The sequence below is a fragment of the Pyrgilauda ruficollis genome, unplaced genomic scaffold (genome assembly GCF_017590135.1).
Source record: "Pyrgilauda ruficollis isolate IOZ18807 unplaced genomic scaffold, ASM1759013v1 scaffold38, whole genome shotgun sequence".
Taxonomy (NCBI): Eukaryota; Metazoa; Chordata; class Aves; order Passeriformes; family Passeridae; genus Pyrgilauda; species Pyrgilauda ruficollis.
The window spans coordinates 3,097,245-3,124,451 of NW_024525267.1; the positions used below are offsets into that span (position 1 = coordinate 3,097,245).

The window sequence follows — 27,207 nt, forward strand, 5'->3', positions numbered from 1 at the left end:
TGTTTGGGTGCTCACAGAGAGATTTACTGCAGGAATTCTGATCTGTAAGACATGAACTGCCTGTCTGTTGCAATGGTGCGTCTCATGTCAAGGGAATGGGATGCAATAGATCAGAGTTAAATTAAAACACATTTCATGTATTTATAAATGAGCAGTGGTATCTGTTTTTCTGCTTTGGTGAACCTGACACATATGAATGTACAAACCTCAGTCTCTGGTGGTTGGTATTATTTTAATAGTAAGTGAAAAGCCCAGAGAGGATAAATTGCTTGTGTTTCTTCATGACAAAACTGGATTACATAAACCTGAAAGGAAACACTATACTTGGCAGAATAAAACTCATGTATTGCCTGTTAATCTTTCAAGATTAATACTGATTGAGGTTGGGGTTGGTTTTTGGTGGGTTTTGGTTTGGTTTGGTTTTTTCTGATCTGGGAGTTGTTTCTTACTATCAGTAAAAGAAATTAAGCATTGAATTGATTATTTGAATATTTAAAGGCTGAATCGTGCATGGCATGAATGCTGTGATCTTTAGAGGCACTGACAGCTTTCCCTCTGGCTGTTAGCATGTCTGCTTTATACAACACAAATGTCAACATCACTACTCCTCTAATTAGAGCAGTAGGTCAAACAGTGTCTTTGTCTGTGGAGGAACCCGAGCCATTAGCCATGTTAAGAAGAAGCTCCTTTGTTAAGCTTGATTTATGTTTCTGGGGTTTGTTTTATCCTGTGGCAAACTACAAACACTGTTTTCAGAGAGGGGCATTTTTGCTGACTGCAGAAAGGGAAGTACACAGAAGAGATTGTCCCTCCACTGATTCAGCCTCTGCCTGAGTGGCAAAGCAAACCTGCCCCAGCAATCCCAGCTGGCCGCAGGTCTGGCCTGTGTGCCAGAGCGCATTGCTTTAGTTTTATTCAAACACAAGTGTAGGCTTCCAGAGAGTTTAAATTATAATAGTACTGTAAGTTGTAGAAGGTTATAAAAGTAGAGAAACACAGTGTTATCCCTTAAAACTGATGCAAAGAAAAATTGCCATCATCTTTGTTTGGGTTCTCTGCTGGAGGCACCAGTTCGGTTTTGCCTCTTCTGATTCGTTTTTAATTAGGATTTAGCATAATTTTAGCATAATGATAAATCTTCCATTTTAGATCAAGAAAATAGTGTTGTCTGTCTTGAATATCCAAAAAATATGATTGGTATTTACAGATCATCCCATTTGTTTTTCTGATGTCTTTGATTGCATCTCTTCCAATGCAATATGCATCTCACAAAACTGAAATTACCTTATGGAAATACGTAGAAAAATATTTTAAAATAGACTATGAGCTTAACATTTTTATTTTAATTTTTAAAAAAATATTTTAAATTTTGTTTAAATATATTTTAATTAACTGATTTTTTTATATAACATTTTTGGTCTCTGTGATCTTGAAATCCACAAAAAGGATAAGTAGTTGGTGAGTCTCCAGTGGAAATTCTCAGATTTCAGAACAGCAGGATTTTTCCTTAGAGTAATTAATAGTCAAATAAGCTAACACTGGCATGAGCTACTGTGTATGCTTTAATTCAGCTAGCTGTTTCTCTGGAAGGAGAGTGCCAGCAGTAGAGAGGAGATCACAGCAATCTTTCCTCCTCAGAGACGAGCATGTTGAAGAACAGGGCCAAGCAAAGATGGACAGGAAAAGCTTTGGGTATTGTTTCTCTGTCTTTTGTTCTCGTTAGCATTTGGCATAGCCACTTGTGCTTCCTTTCTCCTGCCCGTTTCCCTACAATGCCATGCGCCAACTGACAGACCAGGGTGGTGTCAGTGACTCCTTACAGATGAAATATTCATTGCCTCTGCCCTCCAGCAAACCTGAAGCACATGGAGAGCATAAAGGGCAGTGTTCCATCACCCATCCTTGAACCCACCCTGAGCACACAGCGTGCCCAAAGCCTTGTGGCACTGGTGGGCACTGGTGGGCATCTCTTGTTTGTCTGGGGCTGCCCTGTCCAAGGAACTGCCTGTAATTGGTCCCTGGGGTATGGGCTGGAATATTCTGCTTCCTCTACAACAGAATGATGTGGAGGGCTCTGCCTGCTGCCTTCCCACTGCTGCCTGCCAAAAGCACTGCTCAACTGCTTTGCCTCTCCCAGGGTTATCTGGGAAAGGAAACCACCTCCTGAACACCCCTGCAAGGTGCTGAAACATGCTTTTAACTAGAGGGGAGAAGGTTCATCACATTTAGTTGGTAGGTGGAAACCTGAAATGGCTGAAAATGCTTGCAGTGTTGCAGAGAAAAAAGAGAGAAAAAAGTCTCTTCTCTCTGCTGTGCCCTCAGCACAGCACTGACATCTCAGGGGTGTTGAAGCTCTGGAGATTTTGTGTTGGAGGATCTGTGCTTTACTACCATGGCTCTTTGGTTTTTTTTGTTTTTATTTTTTTTTGGTGTTTGTTGTTGTTGTTGTTGTTGTTGTTATTGTTTGTTGGTTTGGTTTGGGTTTTTTTTTACATTTGCTCAGTAACTGTCATTCTGCAGGAAATTAAAGCTGTTCATTACCCCAGACAGAAGCTGTGTTCGCAGATTTATGTTGTCCTTCTCTGAAGAGACAGTGCTGCTTCTGCCAAATTAGCTGCAGCAGATCTATGACCTGGAGGCTGCTCTTCAGTAGGCTGGAATTAAACCATCCAACACACATCCAACATAAACACTGCTCCTATAATGAAGCTCAGATACAAGATACCAGGTGCCAAGTCTCTGTTGGATTTTAGAGTGTTACCTAACATATTTAGAAATCCCAGTCTTACTGCTGAAAACCAAATGAAACTGAAATAACGGACTTGGGCTTAATTTGTTTTCATTACTGCATCACAGACCTATGAATTAATGACTTTCAATTAGTTTTTCCACTTCATACTGAATATAAACTGAAAGACTAAGGCATACTATTTCCTCTTTTCTTCTCCAGAATAAGAATGTCCTTAAATGTGCACCATAACATTGCAGATGAAAAGCATGAAATAATTTTGACTGTTGTGTGTGCATAAAACGGTTTAATATGAAGATCATACATAAATATAAGTTTCTTAGTTTGCATAATAGTTTGGCTGCTATTGACTTGGTACAAGTATTTCCTGAGGGCTGCCCTGACTCTTGGTCAAATTGATGCTCTCTGTTCCCCTGAACAAAGGAGGCACAGAGAGGGTCACGGATGGCCACCAAGTTGGCTTTAGGAATGAGCGGGGAGCTCTGCTGTTTTGGAAACCTGAATCTCCACAGGTTTCACACTGAACATACGCTGTCAGCCACGCTGGCTGTACCCTGGTATTTGCTGGTAACCCTGCTCAGCAGGAAGCATTCCTCTCTCTCCTCACCCTGCAGTGCTGGCTCTCACACAGCTCCACGCAGTGTCTCTGAAGGCACACTTCATTGCACGCTGTGTTATGCTTTATTATAATGAGCTGGGTGCTCATTAAAGCTTCACAGTTATAAACAGAGCTGTAATTTAGCTTGAGGAGCACTGTAATATTAGTGTGGCACCTGGAAACTAACCTTGTCTCAAGCTGGGTTATGTCAAAATGTAAGTGAAGGTACTTATTTGTAACAACTGAAGTGGATGATAGAATTGCAAGTGTTTATAAAATGTACAGATGAAAAAGTGAAGAAAAATCTAATCTAAGTCTACAAACCCCCTCTCATTCATTCCAGAATCAACCCCCTCTCCAGTCATTCAGGCAGCCCTCTGCTTCCTGGCTTTTTGATGTCATGGCTCTACAGAGGGACTCTGCCCTCATCCTCTGGTTTCAGAAAGTTTCCATTCCAGCAGAGGAGGCTCCCAAGAGCCCTCCAAGGGTCTGCATCACACTCCCTTTTCCTCTGTATGGTTATGCAACCAGTTAAATCAAGAGGCCACTATTAATTGCTTCTGATAAAACCATGATCTGCCTCCCCTCTTTGGACCTGCAAGTGCTGCTGTGGCAAGGAAGGTACCACACTGCAAGGAAGGTACCACACTGCTTCCAGCCATGGGCAGAGCTCTGCCCGTGGTTTCTGCTGCCCAGGACAAGGGGGCTCCATCCACTGAACTCCATCTTGCATAATGTCTGAGGCCTAAGGGAAACACAGACACATTTAAAGCATGAGTCTTCTTTTTGGCATCTGACTGAGATCACCCTGTGGTGATGCTAAGTTTGAAAGTACTGATCCCAAAACTGTCTTGAATAGGTGCAAATAGAATAGAATAGAATAGAATAGAATAGAATAGAATAGAATGAAATACACCACTAAAATGGAATTTGCAACAAGCCCCTATGTTTTCTGAACCTTATGCTCCTCCAGGGGCTATTTAGTTGACTCAGCATCAGCTAACACAGGAAGTGTGACACTGATGTAGCAGGGAGTGTTGGGTCCCAGAGCCAGTTTGGTGAGTGCAGATGTGCATGCTGCAGAGTGAGAAGTATTCTGCCTGTTTTCTGGAGGGGTTCTATTAAAAACTGCAGTGCCTTGAGACTCCAAAATCAGAGCTGGGCACTGAGCGTGGCAACAGTGTGCACAGTGCTTCAGGCACGGCACAGACCAAGAGAGTCTCCATAGAAAGAAAATATAGAAAACCTCTTTATCAGCATGTTTTATTCTTATTCTCATTTTTAAATGGTGTGAACCTAACTCTAAGTGTCAGTGGAAGTGAAAAACCAAGAGGAACGAGGTATCTGGCTGTGTTGGCACATCATTTCATAGCTCTTGCTTTATCCTATTTTCTCTTTTCTCTCATTCTGGGGTAGGTGGGATGGGTACTGAAGAGCAAAACAACTCTATCCAGAAAACATGTGGGAAGGGATGGAAAACCAGGCAAGTGATAAAGAGTCCACTGGCTATGTAACACCAAGCTGGGAGCTGGAAACCATTCCCTGTGTAGGCCACATTACCATCAGTGTGAGGCAGGGAAGTTCTATTTTCGCTTATCATGTATTTCAGGGGAGTGCTTCCCAAATCCATGGTCTGATTTTCAGCTGTGGTTGTATTATCAAGTGAATAAGGACCATGGTCTTGGTGTTAGAAGCCAGTAAGCCCAAGCAGAAAGAGATGAGACAGGCAACAAAGGCAGAAATATTGAAGAAATGTTCATGGCAAAAAATGCAGTCAGTTCTAAGAAAAATGTTTTTTTTGAAGCTTATGCTCCCTAACCCAGTTCCAGTGCCCTTCACGGGAGCATGAGCTGGATTTGACTGAGGCTCTTGGAGGTCAGTGTTTTATCCACTAAGCTGCAGCTGCCTAAACTGAGTGTGCAGCCCAAGAGACAGTTGAGAGCTTTGCCTGGTTTCTATTCTGTTTGCACTTTGGGGAGTTGGTTTCAGCAGACCAAATAATACTGCGACATTGCTCAGCTGATAACACACCAGTTATAAAGTTCACTGTGAGGGATACTGCTGTGAACTGACTGAAGGGTTCTGTATTGCTCTTGATTTTGATGAGCCCTTTGGGGCCTAGGGAGAAGCCAGAGCATGATGTAGGGCAAGACTTCCAAGGCTATGGCAATTTATTAAATCTTTCAAAACTCTTGTGCTGCTTTGGGGTTTTTTAATTAATAATTTAATCATAATGTGGCTTTGAAGGTTGCTTTCCATATTCTTGTTGGGTCTGAGAAATAATGGTTGATGTACTTGAATTTGCCTTTTGATCCCACTTGGCTGTGGTTGTTAGCATTGCTGTTGAGGCTGGGCTGCCTTAACACTGGTCCAATGGAAGATGCACTGCAGGTGTTATCTTACTCCCTAGAAATCCTCCATGACCTTACCTCAGTTTGAATTGTGGTCTTGGGAGATGGTAGAGCTGTAGAAGGTTCAAAAAGCCATTAGAAGGAACAGCAGGCTGAGTTACTACTGAAACTTTTCCCCTTCTCTGTATCCTTTCTCTTACCTGACCTTTCTGTAATTTGTCGACTTGTGAGGGATTTTAATTTCTCTTTTAAATTTTTCCCCAAAACATTGTATCAGTAATGCAAAAAGACAGTTTTAAAGATTTCAGTCCTGTTATAATAAAGCCAGGGTATTATTATGAAAAGCATGTCTTGACACAGACAGAGGCTGTTGAACACTCCCACTCTGTGTAATGGCTCAAGGACTAAAGTTTTTTGTTAAGCTTTGGATGGAAGGGTTATCTTTTGACAAATCTGAAGTGCTGACAAAACCCCTATATGTTTTAGATAAAAAAATGCCAGGTGACTAGAAAGTTGTACTTTTGGAAAAAGTCTATAATTCTGATGCTGATTTTGAAAGGAACTGTGCATGCCATTGTGGAGGGTTTGGTGGTCATCAGATGGACAAACTGGTGAGGGTACCAGTCGAGGTGAGCAGCAATTCTTTGGGAGACCCTCCCTACTGACCTGTCTTTGGTTTCCTCTTCTAAGAAAATAAGTTTTATGCAGTTGCTTCACTTCTCTGTCTGCCCATCCTCTTCCTTCTCTCTACCACCTTCCCAGTTGCTGACCAGCAGATTCAGAAGTGTCAGCCTAGTTTGAGTGGGGAATGAAAGTCGCTGGTTTCTGACACTCACCAAGTGGATGGAGAGGAGAGGGTTTCAGTCTGGTGTCCTGTGTGAGGTGAAGGCAGGGCACAGTCAGGTTGAGCAGCAATTCGCTGCCAACTTGCACCTGGTTAGTAGATGCCCAGCTCCTGAGAAGTGGCACTTTGTGGTGTCCCTGCATGGTGATGGGAAAGTCACAGAGGACATAACACAGTCAAGAAAATAATTTTGGACAAGATAAGGGAGGAAGGTTGCTAGGAGAAAACGGATAAAATCCTGGTAAACCAAGAATACTTCTGCTATTATTTGACAAACACTGTGCACAAACAAGTTTGGTGCACAAATGTGCTCAGGGATCCTCTTTCAGTTCTGGCACTCAGAAAATCTTTTTATCAGCCAGGCAATGGGAAAAATCTTTGCCAATAAATAATCGAAAGAGAGAAAGGGGGAAAAGAAGGGGCTTGTTTTAATAAGTGTTGTCAGTAGTTTTGGAAGAAGGATTTGCATACTACACATCTCCATTTGCTAGCTGTCCTTGTGTTTATTTTTACTAAAATAATCTGGAAATTATTCTTGTGAAATTTAGGAGACATCCTCCCACCTTCCTGATTGCCACAATTAATATGGATTTTTGCGTAGAGTTAATTGACACTTGGTGCTGTTTTATGCCCACCTTGAAGAGGGTTTCACCTTTTCCATGATGAAACACTGCAAACAGTCAGATCTGCAATGTTCACTTTTTATCAGACTAAAGATATTTAATCTAAATTGACGCTGTGACTCAGTTGTGCAGCTTATTGTTTGGGCCCAGCAATGATTTGTTATTTTTCCCAGCCAAAGTATATCTGCAAATATCAGGGCCACATTCATTGTCCGTCACTGCAAACACTGGATTTAAGATGGGGCTTCAACAGACCAGTATAATTTACCTTGTTCTACTGCCTAACTGATGACACAGATGATATAAAAGATAAATTGCTGCTGCAGCTGGAATGGCTAATTGCTAATCGGAATTTTGCCACCAACTTCAGCAAGGATAGAGCAAGTATTGATTCATGCAAAACTACCTCAGTACCCTGTTAAATGCTATAAGGCATTATTCTAAGACATGAAAAAATGGGGAAGGAATATGGATGCTTTTAAAGGACAGAGCTTCCCTGCATGTGTGCACCTCGTGTTACATGGCAGTGAAAGGTGCAGTGAATTGACATGAAAAACTGCTGACTGTACCCATTCCACCTTCAGGGATCCTTCTGCAAGCTGAAGTTTCCCTGTGCCTATAAGTCAGCTATTATTTCCAACCTGTCCTATTCCAGGAAACATAAATATCAGAAACAAGGCTAGAAACAAGGCCAGGCATTCTTCATCTTGGTGTGAACCTAGCCTTCTAGAGCCTGCACAGCCTTCACTTTGACCCCTAACTTTTTAGGGATGGGGTTGCTGTCTTGAAAAGTGCTTTCCCAATGAATATCAAATATATGACCTGAACGTCAGACAGTCATGTGCCTTTAGAGAACTGCAAGTGATAAAAATACAGTTTTGTGTGATTTCTGATAGTTTTTTGGGCAGCTGCTTCCCCTCCAGTCTCTTGGCCTGTGTTTACATGCTTTTTCTTTACTCCAGCATCCCTTACATCAGAAAACCTCTCCTTATGTTCACACCTGCTATGCTGTACCTCACCCACCCCTGTGCCTCTGAAAGGCTTGTGACAGAAACCCTTCCAGGGCTTATGGTGCCAACCACGTGTGATAGGGGTGTCTCATGATACAAGTATCTCATCTGTTCAGTAAAACACCATGCTTGAATTGCATTTCTTACTGGTGGATAGCATTAAATAGCTAAGGGAAGTACCAGAATTGAGGCAGAGCTAGTTTTGAGTGAGAAGCTCCTGGTCTTCCTTTAGGACTATTGTGAAGTTGGCATTTCTTGTTCAAATACAAACCCCAGAAAATTACATGACCACCCCATAGTCAAGAGCTACAAAAAAGTAATGTAGGCAGTTGAAAGGACCACTGCCAACAGCTGCTGAAGCCACTCATCATGTTTACTAAAGTTTAAGAAGAAATGCAAGCTGAAGGTGAAAATACATCATCTGTGGAGCAATACTAGGGAATAGCATGTGCTTGGTGACATAAATATGAGAGTGTTTTTCAGCTGATACCCCAAGTAAGTTTATATTTACACTCAGACTATCTCTAATGGCTCTTTAGATCAAGGGCATTGCTAAACTTTAACATAAAAAAAAGTTATGTGGAAAAGCTAAGCACACCCCTTAAAATCTGCAGTGCAGGAGGGGGTTTGCAACACTGTAAATCTCAGCTTCTGGAAAAGAAAGGAGATGGTATACCTGGGCTGAGGTACTGCTGGGAGCAGTAGCTGTTCTTTGGCTGCACTGGAGCAGGTCTGGCTGGTGGGGCTTGTTCTAACTATAGGTAGAACTATAGGCACACAGAGGTGCCTTCTGCCTGCAGCAGGGAGACGCCCGTGCTGCAGTGAGACTGCTGACATGGAGCCTTGGAAGATACAGCCCTTGGTACCACCAGCTGCCATGAAACAATGGGAGAATGTTTGTTTAATAAGGACTGTAAAATGTCCCCAGCACTCAGGACTCTTAAGTACTTTCATAATTTCAGGGGAACTTTTCCTGGCAGACTTTGATCATATTCAATAGATTTCCCATGATATCATAATGCTCCATTTGTTATAAATGTGCTGATTTGCGGATGTGCAATTAGCTGACTCAAGCAAAAAAGCATTATAGATACCCTGTGTATGAAGTGGCAGTTTACTTCTCTCCATATGGTCTGTAACTTGTTCCATGCAGCTTACCGTGGGGTCTGGGCTTACTGCCCACTGCTCATCACAGTTTACAGAGAGGAAAATTGAAGGCAGCCACGGAGTTAATTCTTTGCAACATGGTTATTTCCTTAAGGCAATACCTAAGCTGTTTGCATCAGCCCAAGCATCCCCCTGGAAGCAGGTGAGTCCTGGCTGTTCCCTCTGTGGAGAGAGGGTGAGATGAAATCATCTTAGCAAAGGGCAATGCATGACTTGAGAGCCAGGGGCTTCCCAGAAGGAAAAGATAGGGCTTCCCAAATCCTGCATAACTTGTGGCCTTTAAAAGATTTTTTTTTCCCTGCCATATGTTTATTTATCAGTACTTGAGTGGATCTATACAAAGGGCTAAATCTACTCCCTCTTAAGTCCATGGAAAGACTTCCTTGCACCTCAGCAGTGATTGGGTTGCATCCTAAATTAATATCCCCAAAAAGACTGATTTGTAAAATATGCTCAGTGCAGGATCAATTGTTTTGCTGTTGAAAGTGGCAGCTGGTATCTCACCTCACTGCACATTTTTAACTCTGCTAATAGTTAAAGTCTGGTTTCTCTCGTGCTCCTTTCAAATGAGTGGGGAGCATGGGAAAAAACAGTGATTTGAGAGAGCAAGAGCATATATTAACACAGAGGGTTAAACTTTCTGAGGACAAGGAATTTTTTTTGCCTCATCAGCATGTTTAATACTTGCAAATCTCAGTGTATGAAAAAATGTCTTACATTCAAAGACTATTAACAGCTGTGAAATTAGATTTACAAATCTGAATATATAACTGCATATTTTATATGCTGTTGCATATCATTTGTGCATATATTCATGAAACTGTCTTGTAGTTTATGAAATTTGAGTGTACCGTTTCAGTGGGAACTTCCAGATTTCTTAATCATGAAATCGTTACATGAAAGACTTGCCATATGCAAATTTTGAAATTTGTGCAATATAACATGTTGCCTTTTTGAGGATAACACAGAACTAAACCCAACAGAAATATAAGTATAAATAGTTATTTGGAAGGTCCGAAACATGCTTATTAAGAAAAAAAATATTTTAATCATGTTTACCTTCAAATAACTCTTAAGTGGGTACAGTTTATATTATGATTGTGACTCTTATTTTTTAAATAGTATAAGCAACACATTCTACAGTGCTTCACTTCATTCTTAAAAATAGCCTGGATTTTGTGCTTGGAGATGAGTCATTTTGAGGCTGAGGCACTCACCTTTCTGGCTCAGCTCTAAGGATTAAAAATACATAACATTATTGTCTTATACAAATCACGATTCATCTGGTCATGAAACTCTGCAAAAGAAAGCAAATCCAAGACTTGGGAGTGTTTGGAACATGAAAGCTGAGTACATGGCCAGCAGACGTGCTGCTTGCAAACCTATGGGAATATTCACTTAATTGCAACTAAAGCCTCACTTCTGTGTTTAGGAATCCTGATCTGCTCACACAGATCTCAACACATGACTGAAATAATCTGTTTATCCAGCATATGGTTCTTTGTGAGGACTGGATAGAAGTCAGCTACTCGGTCTTATGTGTCATTTGTCACAGAGTGCTGTGTCCTTCTAAGTGCTCCCTTTCTAGTCCAGGGCCATGGAGGCATTTTAGCAATGCAAAGAGGTGATTAGAGGCACTTCTGCTGGAATGTATGCTGTGGTGCTTAGTGAAATTAATTTGGCTTATGACAGGGGCATAGAAAGGCAGCCCTGGGCTTTGTCCTACTCACTGTCACTGTTTCCTAGGGTGACACTGGATGCGTCAGTAGTGACCTGCTCTCTGCTGTGCCTTCAGCATGCACAGTGCCAGCAGGAGGGGGGAGGTTGGGAGTTTCCAGGTGTGCTCAAAGGTGTTTGTTCAGGAGAACCAAATCTTTAAAACCAGAGTTTTCTAGCTGATATTATTGCAGCTGATAGTTGTGTGTAAGGAGGGTAATATCTTCTTGGTTTACCAGGGAAACTATTCTACCTCATAAATGCTGTCTCCTTTCCCCCAAATCAGTGACCATATCTACCTCAGACACATCAGAGAAATTAAAAGGCTCCTCAGGTCTTTGCTTAGTTCACCTTCCTGCATCCTTCTGCCTAGAACAGTGGAGCCAGCGTGGCTGATCTGGGCCATTAGTGATTTGTGTCTGTACATACTTGGAGATGCATTTTTCAGGTTATGTCCTTTTCTAATACATGCAGTAAAGTACTATTTGCACTGACTAACTCTACAATTATTGTCTAAGCAACACATGAGCTATACAGAGGAACTGCCACTTGAAAAATTTTAAATTCATGAAAAGCGCGATTTTTTGAGTGAAACAAGGTAGTGCCCAACATCCACACAGATCTCAAAGCAAAAGGATGTAGTATCAGGAAAATGCAGCCAAATTGAAATCCCAAGTGATAATAAAATGCTTCATTAAACGGAAAGAAATAAAAAGAGAGAAAAACAAAAGCACTACAGAAAAAGCTGTGCTTAAATGTCAGTGAGAACTTTAATTCTTGTTGGCTTTTAAACTCCCCTATCGGAAACCTGAAACTCTTCAGTCATACAGAGATTTTCTGCAGAGGAACTGGAAGCAGCAACTGAACAGGCGATGTACTACCGGCTGTGAGAGCAGCCAGATTTTGACACCCATGTTTTCACTAGGTGCCATTTCAGCAGTACTTCCTGTAGGTCTTTCAGTTGGACCATGAGAGTAATCTCTTGTAACAGGAAAAACAGTGAAGGTGAAAAGCGCTCTGCTCCCCTGCTTAGGTGGAGCAGTGTTTGCAGCCCTTGCTGCCCAGCAGAACCTGCACTGAAGGGTTTGTGTAGCTCGTGTGCCTTGCAAATTCAGCTTATTTCTTACACATCTCTTTTTGCTATATTAAGCAGGGATCTAAGGTTTTACAACTGTATGTTGCACTCTGAAAGCACGACAAGGATGTCAGGAATCATGTGATCTCCTGAGGACAGGTCTCCTCAGGGCTCTGAAGGTTTTGCTCTCATTAGCAGAGAGTTCAGAGCCTCTGATGCTGACTCCCAGAGAAGTCTGTGCCTCCATGGTAAAATCATGGCTTCTGACTGTGTTTCCAGCAGTTCTTCAAGAGCTGAGAAGCTCTGCAGTTTGTGGGGTGCTTTGGGAAGTTACCTGGTGTCTGCACCCTGCATCCTCTGCTCCAGCTCCACTTGAGCAGATGTGCAAAAGGATCCGAGTAGGTGAGAGAGATACAATTTGCACTGTGCTGTGCCAGTTAAAGTTCTGGGCTGGAGCTGGACCTCAGCAGGATGCCAAGTTGGCTGCCAGGCAGTGCAGGGCCCTTGGTGCCACCAGGGCCCCTGGGTTTGGTTCTACATTGTGTAAACGCCCATGCCATAAATGAATAACAGCATTTTTTTTTTTTCTGGGTTTGAGCTTTATTTGCTTTTGCTTTTTCTTGGACAGCGAACCTGTGCCTTGAGAAAATGCGCGAAAAGTTTGTAATATCCATGCCTCCAATGAGGCAACAATGGCACATCTAATCTTAATCTATATTGTTTGTACTTTTGCTCAGCAAATCAGCTATAAGAAATAATACATTTCTTCTTTAAAGTCCCTTCCCCGCCCCTGCTGTATAAGTGTTACTTCCTGCCCTCCTGCTCTCTCAATAGCGCTTCCCTTTCCTGTTTTGGTTATAAGCCTTCATAGAGACTCTTGGCTTGTCTCCCTGCCAAATTTGTCTTCTGCTCAGGTGAAAGAGACTGTTTGGATTTGAGCACACGTGCCGGCTTTGAGCATATACCTCTGTGGGATTGCCTGACCAGGTCCTCCTCCATGGCAGGCACGTAAGTATCTGGGGGCTGTGCCTGTTGGCAGGGACTTTGTTGACCAGAATTAATGTGACTGGATGTGAAGGAGAGCACGCATTGTGATAAACGCAGAAGGTTTGTGTTTTGGTTATAGCCTGGTAGGATAATTTATAATTGTATAAAATGGTAATTAAGCTTTTATGGCAATGCTACATTAATATGCATCCCCTGGTAGTGAGGGAGAAGCTGACTTGATGAAGCGAGTGCTTCTTCATTCCTGATCTGCCTCCATCAGCTCAAGGGGAATTGTCACAGGTTTATTTACATTTCTTCTGGGACTGAAGGGAAACCAAGGCACATTGATGCCAGCTTTAATGAAAGATCTTTATGTTGATTTCCTCTATTCATTTTCGAGTCTGCCTTTGCTGGTCATTAGTTATGATTATGATCTTTCAAAGCCTTTTTTTAAGGTACCGTTCTCCTGAAATACAGATATGGTTGGCCCATGAGTGAGAGCTCTCAGTCATGTATTTTCACTGGACAGTTCAGTTTCAGGTTTTGCATCATTCATATTTTACAAGATTAGATACTTCTTGCTTTTATTTCTGTAATTTAAGGGGGAAGGGAAGTAGTTTATATTAATAGCAACCTGATCCAGTCAAGTTGCTTTTTTACTGTTTTTGTCTAATTGAGTTCCTGGTGTTTCTCCAGGCCATTTACTTGACTCATTTTTAGGAACTTCTAAGCATTTACTTGATATTTACTTTTAGCAACTCCCAAAGTGTATCTTCAAGGCGGTGTGTAAAACCTGGAAGTGAGCCCCACTTCACAGAAAGAAATTTTACATGATTCAAAGCATTAATGGAGCAGTGAAGTTCCTCCATTAGGAGACTCCATTAGCAGTCAGTTGCTGGAACTTGGAAGGAAAAGTTTCCTGGAGCATAGCCTGGCAGCAATGGCACTTTGCTTAATCACACCACTTCCTCAGTGAAGTGCCTTTTGCAAAGCAGATCTCTTTAAGCCTTTCTTAACATGCTGAGCTGAGATGCTGATAACTGGAGTTCCCCTTAGAGTCATTTGAATTCTTACGCTTCAGTTCGCAAAACCTACCAGAAGAGGGATGGGTTAAAATCAACAACACCGCATGGTTTAAAAATCTCAGCAACACAAACTAAGCAGATGTGCTGGCTTACAAAGGCATCAATCTGTGGCATCTCTGCTGGCCCCAAATCTGCACTGATTGGCAGATGTGCTGTATTTAAGTGCCGTGGCAGACACCAAGAGGTCAGGGTTCTCACAGACCTTGGCTGGCAGTGCTGAGGACTGAGCTCTTCTGGGCTGACAGTCAGACCCAGGTGAAGTATCTGTTCCACTGCAGTCATGTTTTGCATACTGTATAATTTTTTGTATTTTTTCTCGCTTTTCCCATGCCCAAGAGCATTGACGGGTGACAGAAGGTTATGCAAGTTTCTCTGGTCATGCCAGGATATTGTGTGTGTTCCCAAATTTAGCAACTCATCTGCTAAACTCCTGGCTTACTGTGCAACCTGGGTGCCTCATAAACTGTCTCTTCTCTGGTTTCCAGCTGATAGGTCTGCTGTGGGTATCTGCAGCAGATACTGGACAAGGCAGTTCCCACTGGGTATGCCAATGTAGTAAGGGACAATTCAAAATTAGTGTCTTATTCCTAATAGAAAGTAACTTTTGAATATTCTTCATTATGGAGGTGAACTGGTGTTCATCTTATTCTCAATAGCCCTGTAGGTACCAGAATTTCCATTTCCTGTTCTGTAAAATAAGTATTTGTCTTGCAGGTGTGTCATGACTTTATTTAACAGCGTCAGTCTTTTTGAGAGCTCCTTATGAAGGTGGCTTCATACTTTTTTCTTGTAATTATTTAATATTAAACTTTAGATATTAGATATTTAGATGATAGAATTTAACAGTGGAGAAAGGTGATGGCTTGGCAACTTCAGCAGATGCTCGATGCAAAAGGCTTATCTCCCACCGTCAGTGCAGACAAACTCCAGCACCAAAAGATCTGCAAGGTGAATGTGAAAGCCTGAGCAGGAGACCAAAAAATAGCAGCTTCTCTGGGAACTGGGCTTCACTTCAGGCTGACTGGAGTAAGGGCAACACTGTTGAGTAGGTTTCTCTGCACAGGCAGGCAACCAGGAGTGAGTGCAAATTGAGAACTTCTGACCACTGGGTCCATGGGCTGGTTTTTCAGGGAATTCCAGGAAACAGAGCTCAGAAAACAACTGGAGGTAGTCATTGTGGCACCTCCATATTATATATGAGAGTGTGACTGCCACTATTTAAATATCTGCTGTAAAAGAGTCAAGCATTTGCATGTCGCTGAGGACTAAAAGCACGTTTCTGGCTATAAAGCCCCCATGGGGCTGCCCTTTGGTGTGATCAAGGGCTAAATGCTGTATTTTCACTATGAGGTCTTGCTGCATTGCTTGAGGAAGTTTTTCAGGGCTCTGGGACAAAGGTGAACGATGGTGACACTGGCTGTGCTGCAACTTCGGTTGCAGAGGGAAGTAGACTTTGAAACAGGGGGTCCCAGGAGTCACAAGTACGACTGACATTGTGCTGGAGAAATGAGGCTCCCGAGGAGAAGTGGGGCCATGAGTAGGGCTGGTGGTGAATCTCTGGTGGGAAAGCTGGAGAGCCTTTTTCTGTAACGAGCTCAGATCTCAGCTATGGTCTCTGTGTAAGCCTAAATGGCCTGACTGTCTTGTGTTCAGAGGGGCTCTCAGGTTTTTTGTTCTCTAAATCCAGTGGTCAGAGAGAAATGTTCATTGTTTCAGGTTACTACTGAAACACTTTCAGTGCATCCCAGTCATTATTATATTTATTAAAGTGAAAGCTATTAAAATGTTTAGAAAATGAATGTATTAGTCTTTGAAGTCTTTTAAAATGCTGCAGGAACATGACTTGTAGCTTTCTAATTTGGAAGTTAACACAGATCTGTACTGCACAGATTGCACATCTCTGTATACAGGATTTTGGATGTACATTAGCTGTTTAAGCTGACATTGAGAGTATTCTGTCAGCTTCTTAAATCAGCATCAGCAATTTCTTGCATGTCACGTTTAACCACACAAATGTGACTTCCTGTGGCAGACTCAGTGAACAAGTAGAGTAAGATGTGCTAAATGACTCCTGCATTATCTCCCACATTCTCTGGGCTGAGGTTTCATTCTCAAGTAAAGCAAGCCTAAGGACTAAGTAATGTCAACAATTTCTCACACCAATAAGAGTGATTAGATCAGTTTAAAATAACTTTAATTATTAACAATAAAAATATTGAGGGGGGACGTATGGGAGCTGGAAATAAAAAATAAGGTAAATGCTTGTATAAATACCTATTTGCATTTTCTATGAATAGAAGAAAAGAGCATCTTTGAAGGTCAAAGAATCATGAGCAGCTTGATACAAAGTAGATCTGTAATCAGTTCAAAGCATGAGATCTTGATTTTGATCAGGGAGCTTTCAGAGGGAAAAAGCTTATGCTAGGGGAGTGTCTGTCCCAAGGACACAGTTGTGTCTGTAAATAAAAAGGATAGTGGAAGTGCCCAGGTCCAGCTGGCATGTTGGAGTAAAGCCCACAGAATTAAGTGTATGGTCCCAAAGTTAGCTGGTCGTGGATATTTGTTACACCTTTTGTGACCGTGATTTGGTGACCCTCCAAAAGCTCTATGACCTTGTCCTGGCTCTAGCAGAAAGCATTTTAAACCTCTCCCATTGCCCCAGAAGTGTGACCTCTGGGTGGTTTGGTGCTGGACAGGGGGTCCAGGGTAGGACTGGGATAACCCTGTGCCATGGCAGGCTCTGCACGGGGCTGCTGGTCAGAGGTGGATCAGTCACTCAGTACCAAGCTCTGGAAAAGTTTTATTCATAAGAGGATAACCGTGTAAGTAGAGAAAACAGGTCAGTGAGGGAGCACAGTGCAGCTTGGCTGCTTGACTTTTCCTCAGTCTGGAATGAGAGGGAAAGGCCTTAGAGACCCTTCAGAGCCAGACTCTTCTCCAAACATTATGATTTGCTCTCTTTTTCCTGTTTATTCTCTGTGACAGGTCTTTTGTGGTTCCAGCCTGAGCTATTTGCTTGTATATTTGGATAACTCACTGGGCTAGGTAATGCCAAACCACCGCCTTGTCATGTGATAATTCACAAAATATACAGGTATTTTCCCAAGATTCCTGGTGTTATCTATTCCATTTGTGGCTCTTTTTTGGCTATAGATCTTGGTAATTGTATGCTTACCAGAAGCCAGGAAGAAATTGCATTTTCAGGTTCTGAATGGGTGGAAGAGGAGAGAGTGTTATTCCAGGACAAAGGCACCTTCCCTGCAGCACTGTCTCGAAGTGGCTGCCCACTCTCACCAGGGCTGAGCAAGAAAGGTCAATGCTGACCCTTTCAAGAATGGTTCAATCCAGTTTAACCAATCTGCTGATTTTTGAAGATTAATCTTACATAGAAGAGATGGAAGTGAGTGGGCCAAAATGTATCACACAGAATGAAACAAACAATATTATCAGCAAAGTTTTTTTCTTAATTTATAGTTTTATAGTATTGAAACAATATTCTATAAATCTCAACTATGAGCACTCAACTTTAGATATCACCTGTGAACAAAATTAAGCAGACTTTCTTTAACTTCAGTCAAACAAATGGTACTAGTGCAGAGGTTTGCCATCCCACAGATGTAATGCTTTCAGGATAAAGAGGGGTGAATATTAAGATTTGGGGCCCCTAGGAAGAACTCCCTCCCCTCCACATTTACATAAGATGTCTTTAATCTGCCCCATAGTAAAATGTAACAAATTGGAGTAGATGTTGTGCACAAACGTGAACAATTTTGTAATTAAGACCTCTCTATGATTCAATTTTTATATATTTTATACATAATTACCTATGGTGGGACCTCAGGTGGATGAGTCTGAATGCATTTTAATGTAAAATAAAATATCAGTAGGAGAATTCCTGATATGTGACATGTGTGAAATTTGATGGACCTCCATCAATACCAAATTTTCAGTAACTTTTGTGTATTAAGAAAATAAAGCAAGTTCTAGAAGTGTGCAAGCATAATTTTGCATGTGAATACTAATATATAACAAACTCTTATCATGGAGAAGGAATGTGGCTACTCAGAATTGTATTACTAATCACATTTATTACCTGTCACATGTAGTTGACATAAGTATCAGTGATGTATGGTCCTAAAAATAACCAAAAATTTTGCTGGACCTCGTGAAACCACTTCTGCTTGATTTGTGTTTAAAATAATATACAGAGAGTAATACAGAGATTCTCTGTGAGCTTTATAAAGGGAACATTTTCTGGGCTGTTTTCAGAGAAGCCTCTTAAAGCAGCAGTGGGACAGTTGTGCCTTTTATGCATAGGAATAGTAGAAAGTCTTCAGGATAAAGTGTTACTAAACTCCTGGAGTTGTCTCACTCCATTTAGGGGGAGACAGCAAGCTAGCAATGGGTCCCTGGAGGCATTTTGGATGTTGAAAGATTGATGAAGTGCTTTGCAGGAAAGGATTCCCCTGGTGTCCTGTTTTATGTTCCTTTCTGTTATTTCACTGGAGGCCAGATAACAGGCTCAATCCTGTTTCCATTTAAATGAATGATGAAAAACTTCCATTGATTGCAGGAGAGCAGGGATCGAGCTCGATGTGTTGTTGCTTTATGTCACAGTAACAATTGGTTGTCGTGCATCAAACCCTGCTCCTGAGGTCTGCATCTGTGTTTCAGCCACAGGGCAGCAGCAGGTCCTTTGCTGCTGGTTTTGGTGGCAGCAAAGCCTGAAGGCAAAATTGCTGTATCTCCTGGGATCTGAGCATGGCATTGTGAGCAATGCCATGTTAAGGCCCCCATGTCTGGATGGTTAGGTGTAGTCTCTTTATTGTAAGTGAGGCTAATTTAATTAATTTTGACTAATTTAGCAGCTCGTGGTAAATGTGGATTTCAAAATTCATCTGAAATGGAGACAGTATTGGGTTTTAGGCTGCTCTGATGAAGCTTATTTTGTGTACAGCAGGACTTGTAGTGCTTGGCAAGGCTTGAGGAGAAGGACGTGGTGTCACACTGGCTGAGTGTGACTCTCCCAGGACCAACCTTTTCCTGGAGCCCCTGGCTCCTGGGCAGGGCATTGCTGTGCTCTGGCAGCTGATGCTCCCCCACCTCTGGAGCTGGAGGTGGTACAAGACACCTGCTAGCAAAGGCAGGTGGCCACCATCCACCTACCAGACTGCACTGGGGATTATTTTCAGCCCTTCCATATGACAAGGGCAATCCAGTGTACCTGCTGTTTGCTGGTCTGTTTCTCTCCCGTTCTCCCCATCTGTGAATCCAAGGCAGACTGAGTGTCCCCCAGCAGGTTTGGAGGATGCAGGCAATGCTGCCACTGCTGCCAGGCTGCAGCTCCTGCAGCAGCTGGGGGATTAGGCAGGCTGGAAGGAGCTCAAATCCCTCAGCTGCTCGTGTCAGATATGGAGGAGCTGCCACAAGACATTAGCTTACCTTAAAAAACAGGAGGTAGAGGTGTTTGCTGGGTAAGCACATCAACAAAGGCACAGCTTTTCTCCAGGTATCTTGCAAAGCAATAGCAACTGGTGGATGGGCTGGATTTTATGAATTCTGACCAATATAAATAAAATAATGTTTTGTCCTTCTGATCTGAATATATTGCTCTGGTAACAGAATTTAGCTGTTTCTATAATACCCAATAAAAATACAATTTATTCTGAATTTTCCTACCTTGTTCTTTATAGAGATGTCTGCTGGCATTATTGCTCCCTCTATAAATGCTGTGAGGACTTTCCAGGCTCTTACTCACAGCCTGGAGGAGGTCTGTGGGCTACCTGGAGGCTGTGCAAAGTGATTGACAAAACAAGCCAGAGGCAGCAGGCTTTAGTGTACCATGGGAGATACATCTGCCTTGGAAATCTTTTTGAGACCCACAGGTCAGAAAAGATTGAAAATTGCTGCTGTAATCAACGCAGATCCTCTTAATACTTGAAGTAATGTGTTCCCTTTCATTAAAATGATGACAGTGATGGGGTCAGGCAGGTTTGGGTGTGCAGCAGTTGGTAAAATTTACAAGTGGTGTAATTTGGCACAGTGGCAGTGCAGCAACATGGTTTGGCATCACCCAGGAGCTTCTCCTCTGTGTGTGTGTGTGTGTGTGTGTGCTAGGGAGGCAAACCCAAACAAAGAGGGAGGAAAAGGATTTGTGTGCAAAGCGGATTAACCGCTTGCTATTGAATTGTCGAAAATTATTTAATATGGCTAGGGCTGAGGAAGGGAGATATATATACGTATATATAAGTTAACAGGACAGTCATAAACTTAAAGTTTTTGCAGGACATAAATCTCCACAGTTTCATTTAGATGCACTAACTGAATCATAGATGCATCATAAGGTGCACTATTTGCTTGTTGAAAATCCCTGTTACATTTAAAGACCTCACATCTCCAAAATTTGCAGGATTCATTTTTTTCCTTCAACTTGTATTTCCTCTGATATAAGAAAAGTGGCTGGGGGGTCAGGAGAGTGGAACTGAAATTCTGACCTGTATTGACATGTCACAGCATTTGCCAGTGGCATTTATTGCCCTTGAAGGGTTGTTTTATTATGTTTCTCTATGTGTATATTAGTCGGGATGTGACTAATAAACAAGAGGTAATGTATTAAGGAGTTTCTGTGACTATAAAGGAGAAAAACAGTTATTTATACTATGCAAAACAGTGGTAATATACTTTAATGCTGGCATGCATCCAGGTTTGTGGATTCCCCTTCCCCACTTTCTTTGCTACTAGGATGAAGGAGAAAAGTGTTCCTGTGTTTTGCTCCATGTATTCTGGGACTTCCAAGTGCGTCAGCGGGTCTGGGTATTAGGCGTCAGCTGGATTAACTTAATTGATTTCTTCAGTTTACCTAACATGGCTTTTGCTCCAAGATCTGCTTGCTTCCAGTTTTAAATGTATAACTCAGCTGTGGGTGTCACGTTTGTTTTGTCAGCAAGCTGTAAAATATTGGTAGGTTTTCATGCAAATGTAAAAGGCTTTGCTTGCCAATAGATACATAAAATAAATAGAGCATTCATGCTGTTGGACAGTTTTCATAATGTTTATGTGTTGCAGGTTATTTCTCAGGGCTTAATGTTTTATATAAAATAGATTATTCGTTCAAAACAGCAGCATACAGGAGGTTTTTAAGTCTGTGAACACATAACATGTCAGCTTTAATTTAACAGATCACATTCAAAGGGTTAGCAGATCTCTTGTAAAGCATATGTTGAAAGTAGTACTGATAGTTTCTGTTGTGTTTTTTTTTTCTTTAGAAGTTGTTAGTAATAAGCAATAAGCAGCAAAATCACTGTTTTCTTTCCTGATTTTTTTGTTTTTCTCCCCAGTGAGCAGAGTATTTGCCAAGCCCGAGCTTCAGTTATGGTCTATGACGATACCAGTAAGAAATGGGTGCCAATCAAACCTGGACAGCAGGGATTCAGCAGAATCAACATATACCACAACACGGCCACAAACACCTTCAGGGTAGTTGGAGTTAAACTGCAGGATCAACAAGTGAGTAACTACATCAAGTTTCCTGTAAATTAACCTTTGATCTCATTTGGTAAGCTCAATTCTATACCTAATGCAACATTTCCTGCTCCCTGCAAGGTGTCTACTAGTCTGGTTATACTCCAGCAAGTCGAGTTTTGTATAATTTTTTTCACACACAATATATCATAAATTATCACTGCTTATTTGAGAAAATAATGTCTGGTAGATGCCAAAGAGATTTAAATGTTATTTCTTCCCCGCTCCCCACCCAATTTTTTCTTGTGAAATGAGTCTTATTCACTCTGCAGGTTTTGCTCTCAGCTCCCTCCCAAATTACTTTTTACTTGTTCTTAGTACTATATTAAAAATAGAAATAAAAATCAATTGTTCTGCACTGCTGTCCAGTTATCACTGCTGTAACAACAAAGTATGGTTGTTACATTGCTGTGATAAGCAATTAGTTCCTTGTAATGCACTTTAAAATCCTAGGTGCACACTGTGATCTGATTTACAGCGGACTAATTTTGCAGGACCTCCTTGTGTATTAAAGGAATAATATGGGATTTAGATTATCAGAACTGGGATCAGACCCCCGTTGGCCACCAAAGCCTGATGCTCAGCCCAGGGCTGCCACGGCGTGGCTCCGGCAGCCTGGTTCGAGGTGTGCTGGGCAGCACGTGCCCCCAGAGCTCCCACACAGAGTGTCACAATTAGACCCCAAACAAAAGTTTACTTGAGTGGAGTAGTGGTGCAGTACCTGCATTTTAGAGCAGGAATTGCAGAGCTGAGAGCTCCCCCCGTGTGCTGGCATGAGGCTGGTTGGCAGTGGCAGCCCAGCCTGCCCACCTCTTGTGCTCACCTTGGGCCCTCTGTGTGGCACAAGGATCAGGAAAAAGTGGGAAGAGGGAAGTTGCCTCCTGGGAAGGTGAGGTGAACACTGCTGCTGGTGTGGCATTGGCAGGGGCAGGGCAAACCCAGCCAAGCTGAGCCAGATCAGGCCAACCCAGAGAACAGGAGCCAGGGCACCACCACCTCTCAGCTGCCACAAATTTTGTATGGATTCATCTGCTTTTGGAAATGCTGATGATCCTCAGCTGACAGCTGTAAAGGTGCTTGGGCCAACTGGAAAAGTTGCTCAGGTTGCTTACTGGATGTGATAATGTCTTTGCTACACCATGCCTATACACAGTCATCATTCTGAAAAAGGAAAAGCAGAACAAAAATAGGTGGGTTTTGAGCACAATTTTCAGCTCCTTGCGGTGCACTTTTGAAACATCTGCCAAAAGTTTTGTGACTGCTTTTATTATTTTCTGTAGGGCAAAGGCAGTGTATGAAAGCAGTTCCGTTCAGAAATAGAAAAGATTTTCATAAAAAAATGAAATACAATGTCCATGCTAGTTCTTTATTTTGCATAGCCAGCAGGTGAATGTAAATGATTTTCATGTGACTGCAATCTAAGATGGAACTGAATAGCTCGTGTAAAAGAAGCAGAAGTCATAAATTCAGTATGTATATATGTAAGGGAGACTAAGTACCAGAGGTCTGTCTTAGACCATGCAGTTTAAAGAGTAGGACATACTAAAAAGTCAAATCTTAAGCTACACTTCAAACATGCTTTGCATTAGCTGCAATATTTTATTTGCTTGCAAATGTTCCAACTTATGAAGATGCTGCATGCTATCTAAAAATCATCTCAGTTCAGAAGGAAACAGGTAGAAGAATATATTTCTCTAGAGTTCAAAGACTAAAAATCCTCTTTCAAATAAACAGAAGGTATAGTCACTTACCTTAGTTGCCTAAAACTGCCTGAAACAAAGCGTTCCCCTTAAATATGATTGCAAAAATCCAGTATTATTAATAAAGTCAAGACAGCATAATAGTATTCAAAGGAACACTCTAAAAGATTCAGAATATATTTTATATGAGTCTGACATGGATTCATAAGCTTGCTGGGCTTGCTAAGTATTTGCATTTAAAGAGAATAGGAATGAATTTCAGTTTAAATAATTCTCTGTTCAAGCCATTTCATGCTTCCTCTCAGGTTCTGTTAAATCTCACTGAAATTGAGGCCTTAGTGAAGCTGTTGATTTGCCAGAAAAGACATATTTATCTGAAAAGGACCAATCTTCAGCTAAAATGTGATTTAGCATATGATGAAGCTACACAGATTTTTGACGAGTTGAGAAACTAGTTTAAAATGTGTAATACATCAATACCATGGAGGAACAATTTAAACTTTTCTTCCAAATTCTTTGTCAAGGCACAGACTAGAGTAATCTTTGTGGCTTCATCCCTGCCTGACTTTATTTCCCTTTTAATTTTGTTGGTTTATATTACACCTTTAATAGTATCTCTCTATAATTTTTATCCTCTTTTTCCACATATCTCTTATATCCACATATTTTCCACATATCTTCTTCTGTAGACTTCTTTTCTTGTCTCCGTCTAGCTGTCTTTCTGTTTTCTATCCCTTTTCTGGGGCGTGTGCTGTAGCTTATGACGCTGTATTCGTGTTCTGCTTACCTTATCTCCTTATCACCTTATCTCCTTCTCTAACTGGCAGTGTCTGAAAAGTTCACCACAGACAAATATGGTTTGTAGAGCAGCAGAACTGGAGCGTCGCTCTCCCCCCAGGAAGTGGCCGCCAGCTCAGGTTCCCTGTGTGTGCCTGGGAGGCACAGACCTGAGCTCCCCTTTCTGCTCTGCACAAGGTGCAGCCTTGCACAGCCTCATGCTGGCCTGAGCAGGAGCCTTCAGAAAACCCCAGGTGCAAGCTTGAAGCTTTGAAGCATCCACAGGGGCCAGAACTGGTTTGAAGCTGAGGCCAGATCAGAGCTACAATCGCTTAACGTCGTGAGCTTTGATGTTTCCTTGAGGCCTTCATTGAGGACTTGATGTTCGTTGAGGTCTTTTCCGACCTGAACAATTCTGTGATTCTTGAGGACAATGGTGGCAATCACATCTTTCACGCCCATGTTGTAACTTGCCAGCTGTTGTTGTTACCTGGCCTGTTGTAAAGGTGACGTGTGCGAACTTCAGTCACCATGCAAGAAGTTCACAAAGATAAAAAGCAGTAGCTCCCCATTCCGGAGTCCTGATCAAGTGAAGGTTTAAAATTAGGACTTTACATCAAGTGATGTCAGTTCAGCATGATCTCATCACCCAAAGGCAGGAGCTGAACAAACAGGCAGGGAGGAGCGTGCAACTCAGAAGTGAATCACATCTCCTGAGGGGCTGCTGTGTTCATGTGGCTGAGAAGTGAATGTAGAAACAAGGCCTTGGGGAAGGTGAGACATTTTACATGTGAAGCCAAGCCAAAACTGAAACAGGGACAGGATTCTTGTGATATAAGCTAACCACAATATTTGAAAAGAAAGAACTAATTAATCACTGTTGTAACTTAATAGAAGTTCATCAGGTTTGGGCCTGCCTAAAGAAGTAAAGAATCTGGCCTCAGCTGTAGCAGTTTTTATATCCTTGATGTTTTAGCAGTCATGGCTTCTCCCTGAGAGATGAGCCTGAGTGCTGGTAGCATGGCAGGGCCCAAGCTGCTGAACCATTTCATGCACGGCAGAAACAAGCAATTGTCTTGTCCTGGTTCCATAAGCAAGAGTATTGGTGGTGAGGCCTGTGTGGGAACTCTTTCCATGATCCTAGCTGTGTTTGCACCTCAGGTTCTTCCCTGAAGCCCACTCTGTCCCCTCTAGCCCCATTCCCGTGAGTCCCACCAGCCACCACCATCGTCACTGCTGACAGCTCACAGCTCCACCTTCAAAAGAAAGGGCTTCTTGGTTTTGAGCTTTTGTGCAGATTCTAAAATTCCCTGTCGCTCCCAGGGAGCCTACACCTGAAACTGAGGTGAAAGGGTGAAGGAGAGTCCGGGGTAGAAGTGAAGCATATATTTTTGTTTTAAACATTATAGTGATGGGAATATTGAAACATGTCAATGTAGTACTATGTATGACTGGTCTGTGAAACTCCTTGCCATATAAGATCATTGAAATACAGAATTTAACAGGCTTCAAAATAACACAGACATTTATATCAGTAAGATATATGAGTAAGACTACATTGTTGCAGGATATAAAATACTAAAAGAGGGTTGAAAAGGAAAAAAAGTGGCATATAAAATGTCATGTTTCAGCTTTTAAGTCAAATTCTAAGGGAAGAGTTATAGGAAGAACTGTTTGCCATGGACAAATCTATGATTTATTTCTTCAAGATTTCCAGTGAGAGCTTCTCCAGTTCACATATTGTAGACTGGAGCTGAAGATGAAAGGATGAACTCTTGGTCTGCTCAGCCTGGCAGATGTGCTCTCTTACTGACATATGAAGCTTTATAGTAAAGATCCCTTAGAAGCACCTGTAAAAAACACCTATGCTTCAAACAGGCAGACCTTCTTTATTTTAATTACTGCTCTGAAGCACTTCATTATGATCATGTGCCTTGTAGAGTCTCCACACCATCTGTACAAGACACCTTTGTGCACTCATTCTTAACAACAGCAGGGGATTCCCTCCTCTTTTTTTTTTCATTTTCTATAAACACAAGCCAAAGGAGATAAAAATGAAAATCTGACTATTTTAAGTTTCATTTCCCAGTGATTAATTTCTCAGTAAATTCTGATTTGAGTTTGAAGACAAGATATTACATGTGTGGGCATCCTGATGATTACTGAAGGTCAACATTCACGTTCTGTCTTTATTCAATTAAAAGGATCTAACCCTCAGAACAATGCAGATCCTTGGAGTTCATTGGAAGCAGGTTTTGAACAGTTTACCTGACTTCCATTAAATGATTTTTGGCATAGGTTTTTACAATTTCTGCCTTTCATTATACAGCTGCACTGCACCCTCTGGTGCTCTTTGGGCTTTGATAGTGGTGTCCTTTGAAACAGAGGTTTCTGTGAGTTGGTGAGAAAGACTCACTTTGAAAGCCTGGTAGAAGCTCACAATCTTTCTAAACTTTTCCTCAACGATACTGCCTAAGCCTTCCCTTGCCTGGTCTACTCAAAAATGGTTGGAAGACTTAAAAATTGATCCATGTTAAAACTGTTGGTTTAGAAATCCAGTCATGAGTCTACTTGATGCTCAAGAGACTCTTTGAGTGTGAGCAACATTGGTACAGGCTCTCCCATTGCTCAGTAGAATGCGGTGATGTTCTCATTTTTCAAGCAGAAAAGGCTATCCAAGCTGTCAGATGCAAGAGGAAGTCCAATGCCTCTGCTGTGACCAGTTTCCACTTTATTCTAGTTGGTGTGGGTGTCCCCACGCAGCACGTTGGTGATGCAGTTCCCATTTCCAGGGGACTCATTCTTGGGAGCCTGCATACCCAGTGGAGGGCTGCATCTTCATTTAGCTCACAGGTCAGGACTTTCTCAATGAAATGTGTCCAAAAAAAGCAGTGTAGTCTGATTGCTTCTCAATGCATTTTCATGGAGCCTTAGTAATGATACTGTTTTGAGTGCAACAGCTGGACCATCATATTTGTGCCTAAAGCTAGACCAAGGATTCAAA

The 27,207-nt window shown here is 41.9% G+C and overlaps 1 protein-coding gene across 7 annotated transcripts in view; it reads left to right on the plus strand.

Annotated features, from left to right (window-relative positions):
* EVL (Enah/Vasp-like) overlaps nt 1-27,207 on the plus strand; it is a 131,422-nt gene that overhangs the window by 40,903 nt on the left and 63,312 nt on the right. For 6 of the 7 annotated variants that reach the window (XM_041476354.1, XM_041476357.1, XM_041476359.1 and 3 more), the window contains exon 2: nt 21,543-21,711. In XM_041476354.1, coding sequence (XP_041332288.1) covers nt 21,543-21,711 — 169 coding nt within the window. Of the gene's footprint in view, nt 1-13,015; nt 13,142-21,542; nt 21,712-27,207 lie in introns of those variants that run through there. The other variant, XM_041476356.1, reaches the window with a different exon arrangement.